The following is a 23,368-nucleotide window of genomic DNA, read 5'->3' as shown; positions in this document are numbered from 1 at the left end:
ACACGTACACGTTGATGACTTCCCCCGGGTCTGATCAAACATGATTGAACGCGCATGTACATTCTAGACAACACACCGTGTTTGTGCGTGTGCATGTTCATGTGTATCTCTCTCTCTCTCTCTCTCTCTCTCTCTCTCTCTCTCTCTCTCTCTCCCTCTTTCTCTATTCCTATCTATCTCTCTCTCTCTCTCTCTCTGTTAAAAGTAGCGATCACGTTACGAATGGGAAAATTTTTTTGCAAAATTTCTTTCTAATGATCGGATCCTATAAGGATCTATAAGATGTTACTTACCACAGCTGCACAGCGAGAATGCTGCACATAGTTTGTGCTGTCGTGTGGTTCCATTAAAAGATGCCAGATGTCTCTTCTGTCGGTGTGTCAAGTTCCGTCACAAAACTATTCAGAGTCATTGACTTGAACTCAACTGAAACGTCACAGGACAGAGACGCAGAAATACTTTAGGTTGAACGTTATTCAGATACTAGATGGCAACCTGTCTTAATATGTCATTGAAAAACTAGTAAGCGACCAACATGACAACAAAAACTAAGCTACCGAGTACCGACAGACCAATACTGAAACGAATTTCAGCATTGTTTTCCCGAACGACATTATCTTATTGTTATATTACTAGTAGTTAGTTCTTAGTTCACATATGATGAAGGGCCGGGGGGGGGGGCGTATCGCCTGTGACGACAACTAGGGCATATGGTCTGAATATCTTAACGTTTATACTACATAACACATAGCTACAGATATAACCATGACATCTTTAAGTGCTGACTTACTACCTACCTTGCCTTTCTTGGCTGAACATAACGTTACATGTCTCTTACATGTTGGTCCCTCGTTGATCCGAGCAGTGCATTATTGCCATCTAGCGGATTTTATTAGAAGCACAGCAATGACAATAGAGGATGCCGGGAATGCAATACCCGGAAGTGTCATGACAAGTGTGCCTCAGTGCCCGTAATTAAATAAGTTGTCTAACGACGTTTAAGAAATGCATTAAGATTTTCTGCTATGCGTATTGGGTCATAATCATTGTAGCGGCACGCCCGCATAACCGGCGTTGTCTGTTCTTATTGAGTGGTCTTCACGAATTCACTGTTGAAGCAAGCTCTTTCAACCTCCTTGGTTGAAGGTAAGTCGTCCTAGTCGTCTTGATTAGCTTTGAAAGTTTAAAAAACTTCGTCCTAATTCAAACAACAGGTGCGCATTTGTGAATGTGGGGGAGGGGGGCAGGGTATTGTCAAGCAGAGGTTTATGGGCTTCGGTTTGTTTTGGTCGTCTTAATTGTTTTCATATTCACCAGGAACTGAAAATGAGAGCCATGGGAGAGCTTCAATGTTTGGTCAGTTTTGGGCTCGTTTTTCTAAGTTTGAGCCTGACTGCAGTGACGTGGGAAGTGACATGGGAAGGTCATAGCTCAGATAAGAGACCTGTGGTTGTTATTGACGACCTCCTGTCACGTGACTCCATCAAAGGGATCCGGGGATACATGCTGCTGCTGGACTGGAAATTCAGCATCTCAGATGACTTCTATACATTTGACTCCAACAGCTTCCTGAACAATTCAGATCACGGTAACTACACCAATGCTCCCTGGCAATCCACTCTGCCCACTGCAGCCTTCCAAAAGAGTAAATCATGGCAGGCAATGAACACTTTTCTAACAGAGAAGCGAGGAAAAGAATTCAGACCCACAGACATAAAGGGATACATTCTCAACCGAGGTGACTTCCCGTTGTACCAAAACCAGTGTGTACATGAGGACGACTACAGAGTCATTGTGTTCTTGAACGAAGTTTGGAGAAAAGACTGGTACGGACATTTGACCATACACGACGAGCTAGGAAGAATGCACGCGGCGCACCCGAGGTACGGCCGAGTCGTCTTCGTTCCGTGTGATTTAAGTTTCGTCATGAAACCGCCCGCCATGCAGTCAGCTTCTGCCCTGTACGCCTTGGTCATCATGGCAACAACACGTCAGACGACGGAAGAGGTTGGGGGCGATCTCCCTGACTCCAAGCCTTGGTGGATGGACTTGTCTGAGGCCGAGATCAAAGAAATGAAAGAGAGGTACCACTACTTCCCGCAGCCAGATTCAGGCAACCGGGAGATGGACGTGGAGAAACATGTCACAAGAAGGTATGATGTTCCTCTGCATGAACAAACCCTTGAGGAGGTGGTTCAGTTCCTTCTAATGCATTGTGGGTTATATGTCAAAGGTGAAGTCCCCTGAGACATAAACAATTACACCTGGGGCCTTACGGTGCCTTAAGTCTCATATTGTCCACAATACATTTCCCTGCACATACGTGATCTGAAGCTCCTTATTACTGGGTTGAGTAAAACGTACTGGTAATCGCAAGCTTACAAATGATCCTCTGAGTAAAATTGATGAGAATATGAATTCAAATTCATGTGCACGAGTAGGACTATAGTTTTGGTGAGAATGTAAGAAAATGATTTATTCCACTTCTGTCTTTTGTATCTTGATTGTAATGACATGACCTGTACTGATGATCAACAGATAGATCTGACACGACTGATCTCATGTTGTCTAACTCTCTGCTAGGTTCAGCCTACCTGATGGCAGGACCATCACTGTTCTGGATAATATCTTCACTCCTGACGAAATCCTGATGCTGACTGATTATTTGGCAGCAAATTGCACCTACACAGACTCAAGTCCATCGGAGTATTCGGACAATGTTCGCTGGATCACAGGTACAAGTGTAGAGAGTAAGGTGTGATGTACGAGGGATGTTCAGTAAGTTCTAATGGCCCCACCCAGACATTATGGGCACAACTCAAGGGTGATTAGCCTTTATTAATGAATGTTCACCAAAACTCAACTAATTGTGAGGTGGCATTAGGTGAGAGTGAAGGAGAAACATTATGGACAGTTCAGCTGGTACCTAAGGTGTAATTGGGGCAAATTTAGAACTCCACTTGCTCTGCTAAAGTCACCTACCCTGTCTTCCTAGTTAAGGTACAAACTTTAAGGAATTCAACATCAACAATTTTTTTATGGCAGATACGGCACACAAGATTGGACCCACACTGTGCTCTGATCACAGTTCAAACTTGATCCGCATGTCATAAAAGGCTTCGTACTTCATTCATGCCCAAACATTTTGAGTTGTGCCCCTTGTGTCTGTGTGAGACTAAGAACATATTCCACACCCCTTGTTTCTTACATTTACATAGTACTTGTCATAGGGTAGCCAGACATGGCTGTCATATTTTCCTGTACTGAAGAAAAATGAAATACAGATCAGAATAGGTCACAGCATCTTTATAGACTTGAAGCAACAAAGGAAGTTTTATCTTTGTAGAATTAATCACAGTTCAGACAGTTTTTTTGTTCTGTAATATTTGATAACAACTAATTAATGCGCATCTGTGCACAAATTATATTTTCTCACCTATCATGTTTAATTTACTTTAATTGGGTATGTCATAGTAATCTGACAATGTATAGAGTGTATCACTGGTAGGACGGTTTCTGTTTGGGTCTGTGCATTGGTTAAAAATGCAGTCAAAATTTGTCATGTCTGAATCCCCTGGCACACATAGCTGACCTTCTCAGACTACAGTTTGGAGTTAGTCACGAACAACAAAGGTCCTATATGTGAACCAGTTAATTATGAATTTTGACAAATCAAACTTGACATATTCTTATTAAATGCAATCAAATTAGAGCTAGAAGAGAATGGAATCCAGGCTACTCCCAACCCAGCACTGACCTTGGTTGACAACTGGTCATGGACAGTATCCTGAAGGATAGGACAAAGTCCTGAATTTTAAACAAGGGCTTTATGAAACTGTGCACTTCTTTCCCTCCTCACGGCAGGTTTTGACATCGACGTGTTTGTGAAGAGTTACTTCTGGCGGGCGAGCCGCGAGATCGTGAGTCACGTGAGCGGGACCAGCGGGTTCTATCCGTACGACGTGGCGCTGAACCTGATCCGCATGGCGGACCACACCATGATTCACGAGGACTGCGAAAAGGGGCAGGACGAGTTCACACTACTCATCTACCTGAACAAGGACTGGGAGGTAAGGGGGTTGCCATGGTGAACTTGATGATTGACAGGACCATACCATAACTCACTCTCTCACTGTCATGGCAGGGTATTGTCGCTCATACCATAACTCCTCCGTCAAAATTTATAAATGTGGCAGACTCGATTACTCTCTTCATTTAGCATTGTTATCATCATAATTGCTATTGATTGATTACTATTATCATAATAATAAGTTTATTGCAAATTCATGCCCATTGGGCTAATTGCAAGAAAAGAATGACTAATTACATGAGATGAATAAATGTGGTCTGAATACATGTAGATAAACTAAATTCTAACATACAAATATTAAGTGGATGAATGTATAAATACGATACAGAATAGGGTACTAAGTCTACGTAACTATAACAGGGTTTGACTTCTTTCTTGAAGACATTTGAAAATGAAATGCCCCATGTGTTCTATAATAGATTGATCCCTTGATGTTAGTAGGAAGAGAATCTTTTGTAGCGTTTTAAACAATGAAAATGTTGGTGTGATTTCGGTCACTCTATCAAATAGCCTTTTTCTTTCGGCTTCGAATTGGGGACATTCACAAATAAAATGTGTTTCATTTTCCACTGCATTCGTTGTGCACTGCTTACAAATTCTTTCTTGAACAGGTAGCTTTTTGTATCTTCCTTTCTCTATTTCTAACGGGTGCGAACTAATTCATAACTTACATATATATCATGTTACCTGCAATACTGCATATATAAAATATTTTGAGACATGATCCCATTTCATGTACACATCTCCCACAAGTGTAATGGAAACAATGATGTTTCATCTTCAGGTGAACAAGTTCGGAGAAACTGCATTCTTTTATGACAATTTTGAGCCATTTGTCGCTGTGAAGCCCGTGTACGGTCGTGTGGCGGTGTTCCCCTGCTCCATCCCGCATTCTGCAAGACCGCCGAGCGCTCGCATCAACGGTGAGAACAGATGTTCTCCTTCATGCTGACATTATTCATAGCTGTGAAATGGTTCTGAAGGTTATTATCCTTATATCCCCACTCCCGAGGTGTCGACAGTTGAGCAACAAAAAATTTCATTTAGTCCTTTTTTAATGCCTTTAGTAAAGATGTAAATTTGGGTTTTGTTATCTTTTATAATAAGGTCATCGTAGATCCTAGATAATACTGAAGTCATTGGTTAAACATGTCCCTTTGTGCATGCTGAACACTGAAAGGGGGCATACTTATAGTACAGAATAGCTTTCAGTTTAAGGCATGTCTGTTACAAAATAAACAGAACAAAAAGAAATTAATTTCATTAAGCATCTTGAACACCAGATGATGATGAGGTTGATTTCAACAGTCTCCTTTATAAATTTACAAACGTTGTGCCCTCTGGGTGCTTTTATCACAATCCTGTATCTAGAATACTTTAAACTTTTAATTCAACCCTTTTGTGAATGATTTATGGAATGTACCCTGTAAATTAATGATAATTCAGAGCTTTTATGTTTCTCTAATGCTAATGATGTTCCTTCAATGATTGACTTTGATGAATTTGTAGTCACTTGTTGCCATTGTAACTGATTGTTATAGTCATAAGTCACATGTCGTACTATCTACATTGATTTCAATGACTAACTCCACAGGTGCGAGGTACACCTTTGCTGTGAAGGTGTCTCCCAGTCTGCCCGAATCCGGACCTCAACGCGAACTGAATGACGACAGCGAGGCACTGAGAGAACAGCTGGAAGAGGTCGAAGAATTTTTGTCTGCCGAAGAAAAAGACGAGGTTTTAAAAGCTTTGAAAGATGTGGATAATGGAAACGGTGATGCACAAGCGTTGTCCATCTTACTACTCAAACTGGAGTGGAAGAACAAGGAGAGATATTTGTCGTATATTTGATATGAGTAGTGTCTGAGGAATTGCTGCAATGTCCTCATACTACTTGGATTTAAATACGGTAAATCCATTTGATATTGGGGGGGAATAGTTCACGGCATGTGATTTTAAGGCCACAGCCGCCACACCAATTTGATTTGTTGCTTATCGGATTTGCCTGTCCATTTTTTTCCTCCTCAAAAAAAAAATGAAGTCCAGGAAAAAATAATACAGGTTTTGGTATCACAAACCTGTATATATTGCCATTCCGAGCTGCATACACATAATTTCAGTCTAAAAACAATGCGTTTTATTCAGAACATTAGTAACAAATCAAAGGAAGGGGTTCATTGCATAAAATGTGCTATTAAACTCCTCAGGCTGTTGTTTTTTTGTGTTATTTAAGCCTTTTATCTTCACCCCAAACCTTTTGAAACAAATTTTTTTCTGAAAGAATCTGAGAAGCAACGAATAAATTTGGTGTAGCCTAACAGTGGTAACAAACATTACTGTCTCAAATGTTGAGGGATCAAATTATTATTGCAATGGTGAAATCTTAGCAGTCAAATAGTTTGGTTTATTGCTTTATTGCGATATCCTTTATCACTGTCAGGGCTAAGGGTGTGAACAAATAAACAAAATCATACAGAAGTACAGATTACAAGATCAAAAGAAACATACATAACTTAAGATATACAGTTTTTAAAAAAGACTATTAACTCAACTTGCAAACAAATTGAATAGTGATCGCAAAAGTCACTAGGATTGACTTGCTGTTGACAAGAATTACCTACAGATTCCGTGATCACTGTATTGTAGACACAACTTTTATCAAGCTAGGTTTGGGAAGCTGTGTTTGTTTTTCTTTTGGTTCTGGTGTAGGTTGCAGACAGGTCGGTCTAGCAAAGTAAGTTTTATGTCACTGTTTTCTGTAAATTGTTTACTGGTGTTCTCATTGGAATTCGCAATCTTAACTTAAGAACCTTATACTTCACAATGCAATACAATAATTTAGAAGTGGATATTGGTGAAGGTATGTTATTCTAAATATTTGCGGTGCTGTTATGATGTATATGTGACTTAAAAAGAATATGGTTATTGATTTGTCACTTTGTACCACAAAAGAAAAGTATATGCTATTGTTGGTGAAAAAAAACAGTGTAAAATCATGTGCCTTTCTCAAACTTTTTCAGAATCACTACCCTACCAACATATATGTAGCTGCAACGCATGTAATGATACATAGCAGATAGCAGGTTCTATAGCAGAACATTGGTAGATGCTTTTTGTCTCTCAATATCTGCCTGCTTGGACATTACTGCTGAGAAATCCTGTGTCAACAGCCATTCCTGAAAGAAAACAAAACAGAATACATGTAATTGAAAAGTTAGAATCACACAGAAATTTCTAAGCAGAAGGGACACATGTCCGTCACACATACCCCACCATGGCCTCCCGACCTTCGCCAGACCATGGCTGGGGGGTAGTCTTCAGTAAGGTCACCTGTGGTAGCTAGGTTTTAAAAGTCTTATGTGCCGGACGCCTTAGTCATATATTCTTACGTACATACGGATGCGATCAGAGGAGTGGACTGCACGGAGCTAGCAAATGATGGATTCCAGAATACCAGTACTCCCAACTAGCCCCAGCGCCAGTGTGAGGACCACTAGGAGCTACTTTCCAGTAATACTCACCTGAACTGTGCCTCCACGGCCTGGATGAGCTTTGTGAGCCAGACTGCCTCCGCTACGCCGAAATGTGGCAGGCCGACGGCCAGTCCGTGGGTGAAGCCCTCCAGATCAGGGGACTGCAAGTTCAGGGACGGCAATCAAAGATCGTATTCTCGTGCATCTTTTTAAGCTAGAATTGATTCTACTGAGAATTTTTCTCCTGTCATTTTTCACAGTTTATTTTCTTGCCTTTGCTTTCTTTGTTATGTTTTATTTTACTTCAGATGCCTTACATGAACTGACACAAAAAGATTGACGGGTGAGTATGTGCTTACGGACTTCTAGATCTTATACACGCTCGTGTTACTGCACTTTTTAATACCTTAGATTACATACATGACCTGTGCATCATGCCTCACCTGGTATTTGTGATAGTTGTGTTTGCTACCAGAGCTCCTGTCTCCACAGTCGAACCTCCAGTAGATGATCTTGGCGCGGTGCACCATGGTCTGACAGGACAGGTAGCCTTCCTCGTCTACATACATGGTTCCTCCATCCTGAGCGCAGACCCAACCATTCAGTCTGCCCCTAAAATCAACTCTCAAGTTATCATGGGTTTGACACAATAATAAAACACAACGGAGGAGGTCACGGCGCAGACCAACATTAGTCCGTCCACAGCAGTAGATTTCATCACGAAACTAATAATATCGAATATATAACCTATCTCTTGACCTCTTAAATGATTTTCCTAAGCAGGTAAAGACTTCTCCACAAGAAAGTATAGAATAGACAGACTGCACTATGAGAGAATGTTGATTTTATTTGCCACGATAGCAAATTATAGGGTTTTATAACCCTCCCTTCGGACCTATTCCTTTCTTGGTTAGACACCCAAGCAAAAGCAATAAAGCTATAAATACATTCTATCTGGAGGCAAAAACCAATCAACAAGGCAAAGCCAGTGGAAAGCACATCCTTCGCGAAAGGTGACCTGCTGGTTTCATCAATAAAACCGCTAGGGGACGTTGCAGTACTGCGAAATGACGAGAACGCGTCAGCGTGCGAGGACAGGAAAGTAAAACCGTCCGACTCCAACTCATACCAGATCATCATTGTATCCATGTAGACTTCGTATAGTTACTTCAACTACGTCAAAACGATCATTTTCATGTCGGTGTGATATTTTCAGAATAACTGGTACAGGACCCCTGAATCCGATTACTAGAGGCTGTAACATAGAGACGCTCGAGCTCTCTTCAATCAAAATAAAAGAAATTCTGGACCTAAATAGTTGCCAGATTATAACCATAGAAATAACTGAAAAATACTAATTTTGCCACTGTTAAGGTAGCGTATAATACATGGTATATAAAGATACTATTGCGTGTTGTGTAGACTATGATAGTTTAGGTTACTCTGAAACTTGTCAGTCTATCAGTAAAGTAAATTCTGCCCACTTACTGTCCCGGGCAGCCAGTGATCGGACACGTAATCTTCACTTCATATCTGGTCGGCATGTTCGTTATTGCTACGTGTGTGTGCAACAAGTTTTCAACAGAACATAAACTGTTCACTACAGCGAGTCCTAGCCCCCACTTGGAAGTCAACGCCCCTGGTAATTTGCATGAACGATCACGTCCGGGGGTTTCTAAGATGTGGAGCTAAGTGCTTTCACTTTCACTGTTACCCATGGTCTAAAAAGTCCTGTAGTTTCGATCCCATATATGGCACTGAGCACATAGCGGTAAGTTTCACTTCCTCTTTTCCACACCTTTGAAGCTCCTGTGACAACGGGAATGTCCCTCCCTGCTTACACAGTTTGGGTAAAATGCTCTAAAAGCTATTGACAAAAATAAAGAGCAATTCTGCAACACGTTTTGTTTACAATTGCACTGCCGTGGAAACTGACAATGAATATGAGATTGGGTGACTTACCTCTATTGATATTAATGTTTACTTTCTTAATATTCAAACGCAATTTCGTTTGTATCATACTTGCACTTTTCTGGACTGCGGAAAGATTATGAGGCCTGTCCCTTGTTGCTATAACATATGGTTGGACGCGTGAAATCATGAGCCAAAGTGACTGCGCATGCTGAGAAGCTTTTATTGTGTTCCAATAGGATGTGTTTTATATCATAACAAATCCACATCTTTCTCTCCATGTTAGTGTTAAAGGTGTGTTATCCATCAGCCGACTTACAGTATTGGTGCAAGTTGTATTGAAATAAACCGAAAAATTAGTCTGTGGGATTTTTCAAATCAAACAGGATCTAGATTCATCTGTTATAAGTTATCATGAATCTTTAAAAGATTCTAAGAGAGCTGGATATTCACGCAATGTCCATATCCATGTAGTGGCATTACATCAAAACCAATAATATGTAGTGCTAAAGATGTCTCAGTGTCACGGCAGATATGTGTCTAACATTGTGATCTAATTTGTTGGCTGACATTGTCATATTCACTAGATCAGGATTTGAGAATATCAATATCACAGAGAAATACATTACATGAGGTTTCTGAGAAGTCTATTTCTTGAATATCATCTAATATTTACTGAATTGTCCTTAGCTTAAGTTGTCCAGTTATAACACAATGGGTTTGATTGTCAACAAAAAGTGAATACCTGAAATCATTTTTTTTTAAATTTACAAACATATTTTCCTTTCTAGTGTATACAGCAGCGACATGGTCGAGAACTATAACATATCAACAGGACAATGATTTTGTTGTCTTAGCGAGCCTTTTTTCTTTTCCTGCTTTTCCGTTCCATTCCCTTGGGCGGTTTGGTCAAGTTGGGGAGAGATTGGTCAAGCTTGCTGATAAACATGTTTACTTCTTCATCAATTTTTCTTATAACCATATCCCGCAACACTGCCCCACTTTCCTTTACCAATTTCACTTGTCCGTCTGGGCCTATTTTCTGGTGACGTATGTCCATGAGTTTGTTTCTGTTGTCTACAATGAAGCGGTCAAACTCAGATTTACATAATGTTATTACTGTAGTGATTGACGTGGTTACATGGTCTGTGTGATTGCTATCACGGCATGCAAGGCAAACTAAAACCGCACACTTTTCACAGTAGAACTCAAACTTAGCGTTATGCTCAGGGCATTGATGCAAGAGTTCTGCCAAATACGGATATGTTGTCTCCAAAGCTTTGGCGAAATGATGAAGTGTTTCAATTTTGCCCTTGCATGCGATGATATCCAGCAGCCTCCTGGCCTGTTCTTGTGGGGTTGACGGCGTCTGGACTATTATACACTCCTCTTCTGGTGTTATGACATCTTTCTTACAAAGTGAATCTGTTATAGGACCAATGAATTGCATCTCCTGGATAAGTTCCTTCCTGTTAAGCGCCAACAGGGTCCTGAGACCTCCGGCATCCTCCTGTACCACGAAATGAAATCATACATATATTCAGGTCTTAGTGCACGTATACATTGTAGTATCTCAAATAAACTAACAGCCAATGAAATCATACTAGACATTCTTCAAACAACAAGTGCTATTCTAGAATTGAAGCAGATTAAGTAGTGTTAAACAACTTACGTATTTACGCCGTGCCGCCACTTGTCCAACAGCGGCCCTGTCGACGTCGCTTGGCCCACCTACGTTCAGCACTGCCGTGTCCACCGACCCTTGTTCGCAAACAGATGGCGTCCCCTCATTGCTAAGCTTATTGGCGAACCAGTTCTCTTCTTCTTCAATAGTCTTACTAACTAAAGTCCGGATTTCCACCCCGCTGGTTTCCGCCCATGACTTAAGTTCACGGTGCTCCACGGAGCTGATTTGTCTGTTTCGTATACAGGAGAGTTTTGTTCTGCTTTCTCTAACGAAACAGTCGAATTTTGTCTTGATATTTTCAGTGACGCTAAAGATTGCAGTTAAGTCATGCTCAGGATGAACATGCTTGTTCTTACAATGCTCGCATTGCAAACATTCACACTGTTCACACCAAAACATAAATTTTTCATTGTGAGCATTAATCGGACAATGGCGTAGAAGATCCTCCAAATGGGGATAATTACAATTACAGCGTCTTAAAGCTTCGCGGAAACAAAAGAAAGCACCCAGGCCTTTACTTCTGACTACATCTAATAGCTTTCTGGCTTGACTGTGTCTGTTATCCCCTTGTCCACCCCTTATTGTGTTCTTTTCTTCCTCTGTCAAATGTATCATAAGGTGGTCAACGATAGGGTCTACACAGTATATATCCCTAACAAGTATATCCCTGTTTAAGTCTAGAAGGATTCTAGGGTCACTGGTGTCTGTCGTCATCGTCATGGAGTCTGCAAGATGAAGAGATTAATTGCAGACTTGTAACAGCTATCAACCGAGAAAGATGAAAACAACACTTATTAGCCTCCAACCAATCACATTCTATACACAAGCGCATAAACAACCACGATTCAACAGTGCATGCCATAATTTATAGAATGAGTGGTATCATCATCCGTACTATTTCAAAAATCTATCATGAACAATCAATGGAGTCTATAATACTATACGGTACAATTCATGTGCTTGTAATCAGCACTTCTACGAAAAACAGCTAGGTGCGTGACTGATCTAGCCTGCGCTCTTGCAATCAACAAAGAAACCGACTCAATTAAATCTTTAGCGGTGGTAATGATGATTGGTACTAAATGGGAGCACTGTTTTTGCCAAACATGTATTGATTCACTTGCGTATATCATGATGAATGTGTTGTTAGGACCTTGTTATTTCTAGGTTCTGCTAGCTTAGACATTAGGGCGACCGTTGTGAATGTGAAAGTAGTGAGTCATGTATTTGTTTTAGCTTTGTGCAAAGTTTTAGCTTTGTACAAGCTCTAGTATGAACTCAAATTATTTGCTATCGATTCTGCGATAGTTTGAGACGCTCAAAATCAATGTAGAGCTTGGCAAAAAACATCCCTAATTGTAATAGTATCAAAACACAAAGTAATGTTAAATGCGATACCTAGGCATGCAGGAGTAGTGTAACAGAGCCAATGTACCAACATAAGAATGTCTGTTTCAGTTAAAATCTTCAGTCATCAATATTCAGTTTTTGTCACGACACTGATTTGATAAAGATATGAAACCAAATTGTCGTTATACGTACTGCCTTATAACCCAGGGCGGAATCTAGCTCCCCATCTCTCGCTTCTTGCTCGTTTGCTGAGTTGCGTTCACGGTCAGGTTATTTTCACGAGCAGAATGGCGGGTTTTGTCCGTAAAAATTGAGAAGAAGAACCTGTCGATGGCACGGCTTGCCACTCCGGCCTGAGCCCGGGCAGGGCCCAGTCTGTGCCCTCCGAAGAAGATGCACAGGTCGAAAAAAACAAATTTTGCATAAGATTTGCATAATTTGAGGAAGTTAGGGGACGGGGGTTTCTCAGTCGTCAGACCGGCTATTCTGAGAATATCATAGTTTCGGTCACCCTATCCGATACTCATCTGCATATCATTAAAAATGTGTTTCAGTTCCTCTTTTTTGTCCTGACGCCCCGGCCGGGGACTTTCCATTAGTTGGAGATCCTCTTGCGACATCTATTTGTTTTCAACCAATATAGTTATTTTCTGTTGGATATCAAAGTATCATAAAAGATTCTCAAAGTATTTCTAAATTGTACATGTCTACTATTTCCGTCAGTAGACTACATACAGTGTATAAAACCAAGTGATTTCAAAGGGCTTGGCGACATCGCATGTTGCGCAACAATCTGTGTTTACTCCATTACGCGTTTGGAAGCCCCCGTGATCACGTGATATATATCCAGGGATCGTTTCGCTGGAAAAGTCCCAGTATAATTGGCTGCATGACTCACCGACCTTACACTTACTAGCCCCTAACACTAGCAGTTGGACAGATCCGCCGCACAGAGCAGACCTAAACAACCGCGTCACAAGAGAAGTGAGGATGGACTATATGAAGGAGAAGGCAAGCCAGGCAAAGGACTTCTTAAAGGCGCCTTTCACAGGCGGTATGTACATAATATGTACAATATTTCACTTAGTAGAATATAATTCTTGTGTTAGATTGTTGTGACCTGTACTTAACTCAATGGGTATGTGTGTACAAAGGAGGGTTTCATTATTATCATTACTATTAATCAATATTTTGTAATTGTGCAATAAAAATGCTAAAACTACGAATTGACTGTGTACAACTGTACATGTTTTGAATCTTGATAAAATGCCATAGCTAAGACCCGCGATTCACCCATTATCAATCGCTTACGGGTGAACAGCTAAAATAGTTTCACTTTCACAGTTTGTGATAACGTTACCGGTTAAACGAGTTGGACCTGTATCATACCGTCCTTACCTCAAGCACGTACTTCCCGAGTAAGTGTAACATATCTATTCCACTCCACTTTCTCTCTAACTGTCCATCAACGTACCTGTTATCCTCTCCAATCTCTTAAGACTCAATCAAATATCAAAATCCTATGATATCATTCATGGATAGTCCCCGAAACTGTCCCTGTACGCGTGCCAAAATATACAGTCGGGAAGGCATGCACCGATAATTTGAGGGGTTGCATTTAATAGCTAAAAGGTCTATCATATCTGCTTCAGGGAACCAAGACAATGGCGATGCTGAGGGCATGGACGTGGACCCCCCTTCTGACCAACATGGGCACTTTGATGGTCACGGAGGACAGCGTCACGACGAGTACTCAAGGTCGGGAGGAGGTAACCGACAAGATCACTATGCTAACCAGCGCGGAGCTGGAAGGCAGCAAAGTCATCAAAACGGCAACTATCGTCCCGGCTATCAATACCAGCGGCAACAGGTAACTTTTGCTGTTTACATGTCCACTTAATAGGTATTAGAACGCCCTCAAGAGGCGGCATTTTAAGCTGAGGCTTGTTCGGTGTTCTAATCCTACATTGTCCTGTAGGCTAGAGTTGTAGCCTAGTTCTACTTTCTTTGAGACTACAGTATGAAAAGTTTGATTTGAACTTTTCAGCCTGGCGGCCCCCCTGGCCATCACGCCAACACGGCGTTTCACGAACAGAGCGGTGGGGCGTACTACAGCCAGTCCGCTTACAACCAACAACAGGAGCAGCTCCGTGAGATGCAGATTAGAGAACAGCGACACCGCTCCCTCCAGGGTAAGTAAGGGCTTTGCTGTTGTTAAAACATGACGGTTACTGAAAGTATACTAGAGCATGTTGAAAATGTATAATTGCAAAAAAATTATAGTAACGACAACGTACAGAGCAGCTTAGATAGAAATAAACACAGCTTTTGTCATGTATGATAACCGCAATAAGATACTGAGTAGGAGTTTGTAAATATGTTTTAAAGGTCTGGCTATTAGGCAACGATCTTATATTTCCGTCTTGTATTACTAGCGAGTAAGCAGATGGTGTACGATGTCTACGCTACTACCATCGGCATGCTGGAGGAGTTCGAGGATTTCGACGACCCTACCGGGCAGGAGCGCAGCCCAGAACAGGAGGAGAGAAATCGCGGGAGGAAGTCTCGGGAGACTATGGGCCAAGGACAAGATATGATGGACCAGTGGCAGGGCGCAGGTCATCACCCTCAAGATCATGGGCGCCACAAGACCAAAGGCACTGCCGGCAAGAGTACCACTCAAGAGAAGGAACAGCGCGTCAACGGAAAGGGAAAGAAGAAGCGAGATCTTGGACGCTCCGACGTCAACATTCCGGACCAGTCACAGAAGACAAAACGCGACGTGAGTTATGCATGCACAATTGTTGAACAGTGCACCTTCCTTCGCCCACTTTCTTGATTGCACTATCATGATACTGTTCTTTTTAAACCCTGGAATCTAGAAGAAAAAGATTCCATGCACTCAGAACATTGAAATCTCGTCCTTTTCACAGGTGAAGGCGATCGTCGAGGCGGAGCTGGTGTGCCTGCAGGCCCAGCTGCGCTTCTGTCCGCAGGAGATCCGTCAGCAGACCCGCCAGGAACTGGTGGAGAAGACCCTGGGGTGGGTGGCCGCGAGAGAGGAGAGGGTATGACAGATCTTAAGTTATGATATAACATTTAATTATAATTTAGAGGATTTTTTCCGAATGATATACTCTGCACAGCAAGTATTGTAAAACATGAAAATGTTGACTAAAACTGTGGGTTGCACAAGGAATAGATAAAAGCTAGCGAAGATATGATTGAAAAGTAAATTTCATCTTGTTTAAATTTTCAGGGCCTGAAGAAGGGACTGGCAGACGCGTACGCCTCCCAGGTAGTTGAGATCCTATTGACTGGGGAAACTAAGCTGCAGGTGCCGACTCAGAGGGAAGAAAGGTGAGCATGCAACATAAAAAGAACTCAAACATAGCGTGTCTTGTATCTGTCAAATTTCTCCAGAAAGATATATAACGTTACAGTTCCCATGTTTAGTATATGTTGGAACTCAGTAAATGTGTGTTGTGTTGTGTTGTGTTCCCCAGCACCGGCCCGACAGGTGAAGAGGCGGTGATGGGCGGTGTCCGTGCCCTACAGATGGGACAACACTACGGTGCCGAGCAGGACAAACAGTTCCATGAGAACCCCAACAAGAAGGCACAGTGCCCCAAGATCCGCAGCGGACCCGTGCCAGAGATAAGCGGTGAGATTTGAAATCGTCCCTTAAAGGGGCATTCCACTCCACACGGGAGTGTTATTTTCCGATAGATATTAATTTTAGGAAGTAATAAATGCATACTACCTCACATTATACGATAAAGTACCCAGTTGCTCCACATGCCTCAAAAGCATTCAGTCCTCTACTAAACTCCCCAAGTACCCTCTAATTGAATTAATCCTATGGCTGAATACAATGCAAAACTTTAGGTAAGGTTGAAAAACTAATTTCAGGATCGCTAAGAAATCTCATCTTGTTATGTGTTCTTTGCTATCTTATGAAAAATTTGCCTTCTCGGTGTGCTTAGCGATCCTCATTTATTCCGAAAATATGCACGATAAACAAAGTGTCTACGTGTATAGGGAATGCATGGGGAGGGTCTGCATGGGTTTAGTGAGTGTCATATTGTTTTACAAAACACACATCGCGCAATTCATCCCAAGGTGAATTCTACAAAATTCGGCTGATTATGTATTCATTGACACAATATCTATTGGAAAACACCACCCCCTTCTGGAGTGGAATGCCCCTTTAATTTCCTATTAGCCACGACTGTAATATCGCTTCTCCCATCTAGCTTTCAAGGTCATAACTATCTTATGGTTTGGAAATCAAGTCTTGGAGAAGTCAATCTGAACCGGGCAGTTTCAAAATGATGACATTTGTTGTCCAATTATATTGATTCTGTGTCATGTTCCTATTTCCAGGTGCAAAGCGACTTGTCGAGGTGAACCCAGGCCTGCGTGAACATCTGGAGAGTCCCGACCTGCTTTAAAAACACTAAGCAGTAAATTTCTGTATGCTTTGCAAATATACTTGAGTTCATCGGAATGTTATCTGAACAGTTATCTGAATCCATCATTTTTCAGTGCTATTGTATCGTATATACCACCCGTGATGGCAACCAAGTAAAATGTCATCTATAATATATTTCATTGTCATTGGTAAATCGCATTTAACACGTCTCTGTCTAGTAATGCATTAAGTGTATGATTCTGCTTCATATAATTAAACAAGACAAGAAGTGAATCTTAATTCAACATTGTGTGAAGTGGACAAGCAGATTATCCTTAATAGGTAGGCTTGCACATGTAGACAATAAGATGTTTCTGTAGCCATGGTGTTTATTATTAATTAAGTAATGAGCAGGGTATAAGGTACTCGCATGTTTCTGAAATATGATTGTGGTACTCTCACTTCATTATGTGTGTCTTACTGTGAGGTTTGGAGAAAATAAATCATATCTTGTACTAGCATCTCTTGTGCAGTTTTGATTTTATAAAATTACTAGTATACGACAGTCTCTATAAACTCAACAACAACAATATTTCAAATGCGGGGTAATACAACTGAATACGTAAAACTCAGCTATACAGGCGAATATGGCACTTCAAATGACACCAACTTCAAAAGCATGGTTGTAAAAAGTATCCCTCAGTGCCCTTCTTGGAACGTAGTGATTCTTGGTACGAAACTGTGTACGGTGAGTGAAAGAACGAGACAGGTGTGTGTGTGTGGGGGGGGGGGGGGGGGGTGCACTAATACCGGGGGGGGTTACCCAAAAAACCTCTCATATTCATATTCATATTCCCCGAATCAAGGACAACAGATTTTAAGAGACCCAATGCTACAGACAGATTTGATTATATATTCAGATGTAACAACTCCCACAATGCTAAAATAGGTAAATATATAAAAGACTGCTTTGTCATAAGAAAAAATGCCGAAGGTCATAATTAGCCCCACTCGATTGTAGTACAATACCAATGATTTAGGCTAGCTCTTGTTGTTCTAGAAATTAGAACGTCAAATTTCATTCTATATTCATAATCTGCATATGTACAATGTTTAATACTTGTTTTAGTAATTAGGATGATAAGTTTGTTTCTTCTTTTTTGCCTTGCCGCCAGGCAAGGCTTTACGCCAGCTTTTTTCCATGGATCAATGGACGGACCTTTTAACCCAGCCCTTCCAAAGCCCCTTCCAAAGGCCCTTCTTTCCTTGCCGAGTTTCATGGCTTAGTTAGACAATAGTACATTCCAGGCGAGTATTAAAACGCTCTTCTAGACGCATGTTACTGTATGTGGTCCAGCGTAATAAATCTACGCTTTAACTCACCATGTTTATATAAATATATATCACAAATTGCATCAGAAGGAACTTAGTTTGTAATAAAAAATAATGCATATTCATTGTGGGTCAAAAAGTTTTACAAAACCTGTTTAATGTGCCAATAATTCATCTGACATAAATTATGATAATGAGGGGGAGGGGGCGACATGTGGAACTCGGGATTTTTAAGCGTAGAATCTAGTCTATCTTACCAAAATAACATAAAATACGCGGCAAGGCACAGCTTTTTTTAAAAGATTTCTTGTTTGCCATACATTGTACCGTGTACGATATCGATCGTTGCGCAATACAGTTCTTCTGTTTATCATACTGAATAATATAATGCTTGCGTGTACGGGTGTATATAATATGGTGGGACTTTGAAAGTTAATTATTATGGACATGAAAGTGTTATTTTGATATTTTGTGAGCTGTGTAGACGTTCCACACAAGAGGTTTCACTCTTCTCTTTATTTTTGTACCAAAATCTCAACAAGAATCCTGCCTCCTAAAGTTGTCAGGGTGTCTGTCTGACATATAAGTTGTTGAACACTGCATCACGGGGGTTTCCAACCCTGAGTAGTTCGCGGGCCTTCTCAATAGTGAAAGTAGCTTGACTATAAGCTCGGGTATGAGTCAGTGGGAAACACCGCGACAGCTCTGATCGATAACATTGTTTACTGTCTAGCGGCGGAGAGTTGTTGACAAGGCCTTCATAAAATCTTAATCACATATTCATGATTAAGAATTGCGCTCCATGTCTGTAGGTGTGTTAGTCTACATAGAGGTCAGTTCGCGTGTTACACAGCGAGCAAAGGTTGAAAACAAAGCTTGCGCTAATGTCGTCGGTTATACCCCCTTTCCACTAGGACGGCGCTCTCGCGGCGCTCTCTCTGCGACCTCAAATTTGGACGAGCGCGGTGAGAGCGCGGTGGGATCGCCAAGATCGCCATGAGAGCGCGAAGACAGCGCGGTGGGAGCGCCATGGTCGCCATGGTCGCCATCACCACCGCGACTGTTTTGAACCTGCTCAAAACAGTCGCCGTGAGAGCGCCGTGGACGGCGATCCACCGATGAGCGCAGAGAGAGCGCCAAGAGCGCGCGCAGCGAGCGCCGTGAGCGCCAAGAGAGCGCACAGCGAGCGCGGTGAGCGCAATAGGTCTCAACAGTGCTTTATGATACCAATTTAGCTAGGACGGCGCTCTCACCGCGCTCGCTCTGCGCTCTCAACTGCAGTTTGTGAAGAACTATATTTGACATAGACAGAAAGCGGAGAAATGGCCAAAATGTACCGGTGATGAACAATTCAACAAACTGAGTTGGAATAAGCAAGGTTTAAAAAAACAGAGGTTTCTCATTTCTCAACTTATTTTTGAATTTCAACATGATGACATTAGGTTTTTTTGCTCTCCATCTGTACTTTAGATCATTTAAGTCCCATTTTCAATAAATCGAAATGTTTCAGTGTTGTATGATTTACACTAATAACGTGGCATGATAAAGAAATTTATGCTGAACAAGCTACATGACAGATTTAAGAAAAAGCAGCAAGACAAACGTGTATATTTCAGTCTGAGTGACTGTACAGTGACCAAAATTGGATTTGATTACAGCCTTGATTTTATACTTTGAATGTTATGTAACACGTAAAAGGATGACTTCAAAGATTTCAAAATACACTAAACGTCAAAAGATTCGTTCTTTATCTCTGAAATTCGTTGAGTAATCTTTCGAATCTTTGCTAGTTCATAAAAAGATGCTAACATTAGAGTTTTTCGTCGCGGTGAGAGCGCGCTGGGGTCGCCGGAGAGATTCCACTAGAGCAGCTTTTTCTGGCGTTGCGGCGCTCTCACGGCGCTCTGGCCAATTTTCCATCGCAGCGAGAGCGCCGTGAGAGCGCCGTCAAGTGGAAAGGGGGCCTAAGGTGTCTAAGGCTATGTTTGTTGTACAATTTGATTAAAATATTGTCTCACGACCTAGAGAAAAATAACCACCCATATGACGAAGATGAGTCTCCTTAGTATAAACACGTATTTCTATGAAACAAAAATGCTCTTACATGGTTATTACAATCGTAGTTAGTCTGTAACTTAACATAGAATATGTTATGTGAGAAGGATGCCATTTGTAGAACACATGTTCTTGCAAGACGTAAAAGTACACTTCGCCAACCCATGGCCATGGGACTGTTAGCCGACTCTGGCAAACTTGGTACACTCAAACTTAAAGTACAGTAGTTGGGAAGAACGCTAGGTTCCCTTGTCCCAAATCTGACGAGCGTTAGAGTCAGTAATACCGCGGCACCGGAGCCGTAGCCGCCTTGCCCGGCGGAGAGCCCCAGCGGTTGGGTAGCTCCCTGATGGGGGTGAGCTTGAGTGCCCGACAGATGGCGTTACACCTGTGGTTGCTGACGAACGAGATGATTCCGTGCGCGCCAAAGTTCCCCTGGCCGTACTGCAGGTCGGCGTCCATGCAGTGGATCTGGGAATGCAGAATAGAACATCCAGCTAAAAAGTGATAACAGTTATAGATATTTTCTCCAGAATGTTATACCAAGTATCAGTTGCCATTATGATAGTTTTTTCTTCATACTCGCTGAGTATAGAACTCATTGACAAAAAAACACAGGATAATGATAAACTCTGCTTCGTTGTTTCTCAATCCACCTATCCTTTTATACATGTTTTTGTCTTTCGCCGCGCTTCCGCGGCGAAAGGCAATCAGACCGATATTAGATTTCTGTCCGTCTGTCCGTCCGTCCGTCCGTCCGGGTCGACCATGCCATACCGTGCTAGCGAGATATTCTACCCTGTAGATTCGACGGTATGTAACGTTATGACATACGTATCGGCCTACCATGAATGTGCTGCTTGGTTTCTGTATGGCTTATAAGCAGGAATTTGCAGAGACGGATGTGAACGGTGAGGATTTCTTCGTAAGATTGTATACAATTTATAAACTAACATGTTCGCTGTTTGGTTATAATAAAACAGACATTGTAGAGAACAGTTTGACATGTCATTTACTTTGTTTTATGGAAAATCACCGCTACAAAATCTAGAATTGTGTAAGATGCGTGCGCCGCATCTGACATGGTGTGGGAGGGGGGCGTATTCGGAAATTTCTTACTCTAAGAAATTTCAGGCTATTTTCGTGTAACAAACTTCTTTCAGCAAAATAGTAGCCCTCGGATGCGTTGAAAATAGAATTACCCACATTTAATTTATAATTTCGAAAGGGAAGATTCTGACCGAGCTCGACGGAGTGAGTCTGACGCGTGACGTCACGACTCCGTCAAGTAAAAGCATAATTGCGTTACTAAAAGAAACGAAACGTTCCATTAAACATACCACGGACCTGTTTTAGTTTAAAATATCTACCTTTCACATGGTCTTGCCATTAAAAAAAATATTTCCATTACTGTATATGCCATGTTAATATTTTATGTTCAGTTGTTTATGGTGACAATACTTTGTTTGTTCTTGCAGAAATTCAGGACACATCTACTGATAAATTTGATTACTACAGTGCACTTTCATAAAACCCTGTTGTACTGTAACAGAGCCGTTCTTAACAGCGAAACAATCCGAATAAAGTTAACATCATTCATGCAGTTGTGTTATTATACAGTTCAAGTAAAATATACTCTGTGAGAACCACTACCTTACTAAACAGTTATATAACCTAGCACTTGACCAAACTGTGCCAGAGCTGCCAACGTTGCAGACTTGGCACCCACGCTTGACCAAACTATGCCAAACAATTTTACCTACACAATATAAGTAAGCGAAAGACTAGCTTTTTTCAGAAGCTCTTGTTTCTACACTTCTTGTAATCAAAAGTACTTCACCGTATTGTCCTGAACAATGAAGCGGTTATAGGTACAGAAATAGCTACGCAACAAGCTATAAATCAACCCACGGCACTTCGTCCAGCTGGGTTCTAAATAACGGGAAAACAATCCCGGTGTGCTCTCACCTGCGGGTCCGTGTACTGGTCTCCCACACCCTGCACGTCACACACCAGCATCCTGCCGTCTGTCCGCTCAAACGTGAAGTGTGAGAAGGCCTGTGGAGTGTTGCGGCAGGAGAGAGGTTTCATTGGGAAGTTGAGGTTGTGCTTCTCGAAAGTGCCCGGGATGTAGTCCTCCAGCACGCCGTACTGCCCATTGTACGGTCCCGCCTGGAACTGCACCAGCTGGGCGCTGCAGAACGACACCTGGACATACACGCGACGGCTTGGGTCAGATGTTGTTTTATTGTGAATAATCGCCTGGAGGCTAATTTCTAGTAACAAGTTAAACAGAGTGAATAAAGCAATGATACGACATTGTGTGACACGTACCAACTCAAATTATGGACACTGACTGTATGTCTAAATCTGACATTGTTGAGATTGGTGTCTTTTTGAAGCAATAGAAGATAAGATTATAGAAAAGCTGGTTGCAGAGATGTTACAAAAGTCAAACAATATATCAACATTCTGATTTTGTTGTCCACAGTCTTCAAAGAGAGGGTGAAATATATTTGTAGGAACAAAAAAGTCCCACCTTCTTGGGAATGCAACTGTGGCTGTTGTATTTCTCAGCAAGGGCCACGCACTTCATCTGCATCTTGACGTCTGCCTCCGCCTCTGCCTTGGTGTAGCGTTTGTGTTTCTGTAGCTTCAGCACCTTGGGCTGACAGGACGACTTGAGGATGCCCCAGTCCTTCGCGCTGTAGGCTCTCCTCATGCCGCCCTCTGCGAACGGCCGGTCGTCCATGGACAGGATGGTGGGCCGCTCGCCCCAGCGGTTGGTACCGACGTCGTAAGATTTGGTCGTGACATAGACCATCGGCCCCGACATGGCGAAGGATGCAAGTTTTATAGAACAGATGCGACTATAACTTTTAAGGTCCAATACACTAGCAACAAAAGACCTCAGTAAAATCAAAATGCTTTGAGGTTTCGTTACTTTAATCGTTAGTCAACGGGGGACTTCCCATTAGTTGCAAATGAGTGGTCCATACAGGAGGAATTCAGCGTGTGAATTCAGTTAGGAACAAAACTAGATGTATGGAAAATCC

At 41.8% G+C, this 23,368-nt stretch overlaps 5 protein-coding genes across 6 annotated transcripts; 2 read left to right on the top strand and 3 right to left on the bottom strand.

The window, feature by feature from the left end:
- Positions 1–936: 936 nt before the first annotated feature.
- LOC118412141 lies at positions 937–6,126 on the top strand. The gene is made up of 6 exons (XM_035814802.1): positions 937–1,116; positions 1,316–2,153; positions 2,584–2,735; positions 3,865–4,070; positions 4,875–5,013; positions 5,685–6,126. Exons 2-6 carry the CDS (start codon positions 1,327–1,329, stop codon positions 5,939–5,941), a joined length of 1,581 nt encoding a protein of 526 aa, XP_035670695.1. The 5' UTR covers positions 937–1,116; positions 1,316–1,326; the 3' UTR covers positions 5,942–6,126.
- Positions 6,127–6,675: 549 nt separating this feature from the next.
- On the bottom strand, positions 6,676–9,190 carry LOC118412683. The gene is made up of 4 exons (XM_035815695.1): positions 9,052–9,190; positions 8,007–8,175; positions 7,612–7,724; positions 6,676–7,266 (listed from the first exon to the last, which is right to left on the bottom strand). The coding sequence occupies exons 1-4, from the start codon at positions 9,105–9,107 to the stop codon at positions 7,254–7,256; spliced, it is 351 nt and encodes a 116-aa protein (XP_035671588.1). The 5' UTR covers positions 9,108–9,190; the 3' UTR covers positions 6,676–7,253.
- A 752-nt stretch (positions 9,191–9,942) lies between these two features.
- Positions 9,943–12,924, bottom strand: LOC118412216. Of its 2 annotated transcripts, none has more exons than XM_035814937.1 (3): positions 12,704–12,924; positions 11,147–11,886; positions 9,943–10,984 (listed from the first exon to the last, which is right to left on the bottom strand). In XM_035814937.1, exons 2-3 carry the CDS (start codon positions 11,879–11,881, stop codon positions 10,328–10,330), a joined length of 1,392 nt encoding a protein of 463 aa, XP_035670830.1. In that variant the 5' UTR covers positions 11,882–11,886; positions 12,704–12,924; the 3' UTR covers positions 9,943–10,327. The 2 variants fall into 2 exon arrangements, with proteins under 2 accessions (XP_035670830.1, XP_035670829.1); XM_035814936.1 differs by having other exon boundaries at positions 11,147–11,923; positions 12,704–12,923.
- Positions 12,925–13,361: 437 nt separating this feature from the next.
- LOC118412215 lies at positions 13,362–17,605 on the top strand. The gene is made up of 8 exons (XM_035814935.1): positions 13,362–13,565; positions 14,164–14,381; positions 14,559–14,703; positions 14,947–15,293; positions 15,445–15,579; positions 15,771–15,871; positions 16,018–16,175; positions 16,898–17,605. Exons 1-8 carry the CDS (start codon positions 13,502–13,504, stop codon positions 16,963–16,965), a joined length of 1,236 nt encoding a protein of 411 aa, XP_035670828.1. The 5' UTR covers positions 13,362–13,501; the 3' UTR covers positions 16,966–17,605.
- Positions 17,606–20,310: 2,705 nt separating this feature from the next.
- On the bottom strand, positions 20,311–23,209 carry LOC118412043 (myosin heavy chain kinase B-like). Its single transcript, XM_035814640.1, has 3 exons — positions 22,852–23,209; positions 22,281–22,520; positions 20,311–20,783 (listed from the first exon to the last, which is right to left on the bottom strand). The coding sequence occupies exons 1-3, from the start codon at positions 23,146–23,148 to the stop codon at positions 20,589–20,591; spliced, it is 732 nt and encodes a 243-aa protein (XP_035670533.1). The 5' UTR covers positions 23,149–23,209; the 3' UTR covers positions 20,311–20,588.
- Between the last annotated feature and the right edge of the window lie 159 nt (positions 23,210–23,368).

Source organism: Branchiostoma floridae, chromosome 3 (genome assembly GCF_000003815.2).
Source record: "Branchiostoma floridae strain S238N-H82 chromosome 3, Bfl_VNyyK, whole genome shotgun sequence".
In the NCBI taxonomy this organism is placed as follows: domain Eukaryota; kingdom Metazoa; phylum Chordata; class Leptocardii; order Amphioxiformes; family Branchiostomatidae; genus Branchiostoma; species Branchiostoma floridae.
This window is presented reverse-complemented; position numbering and strand designations above follow the sequence as displayed.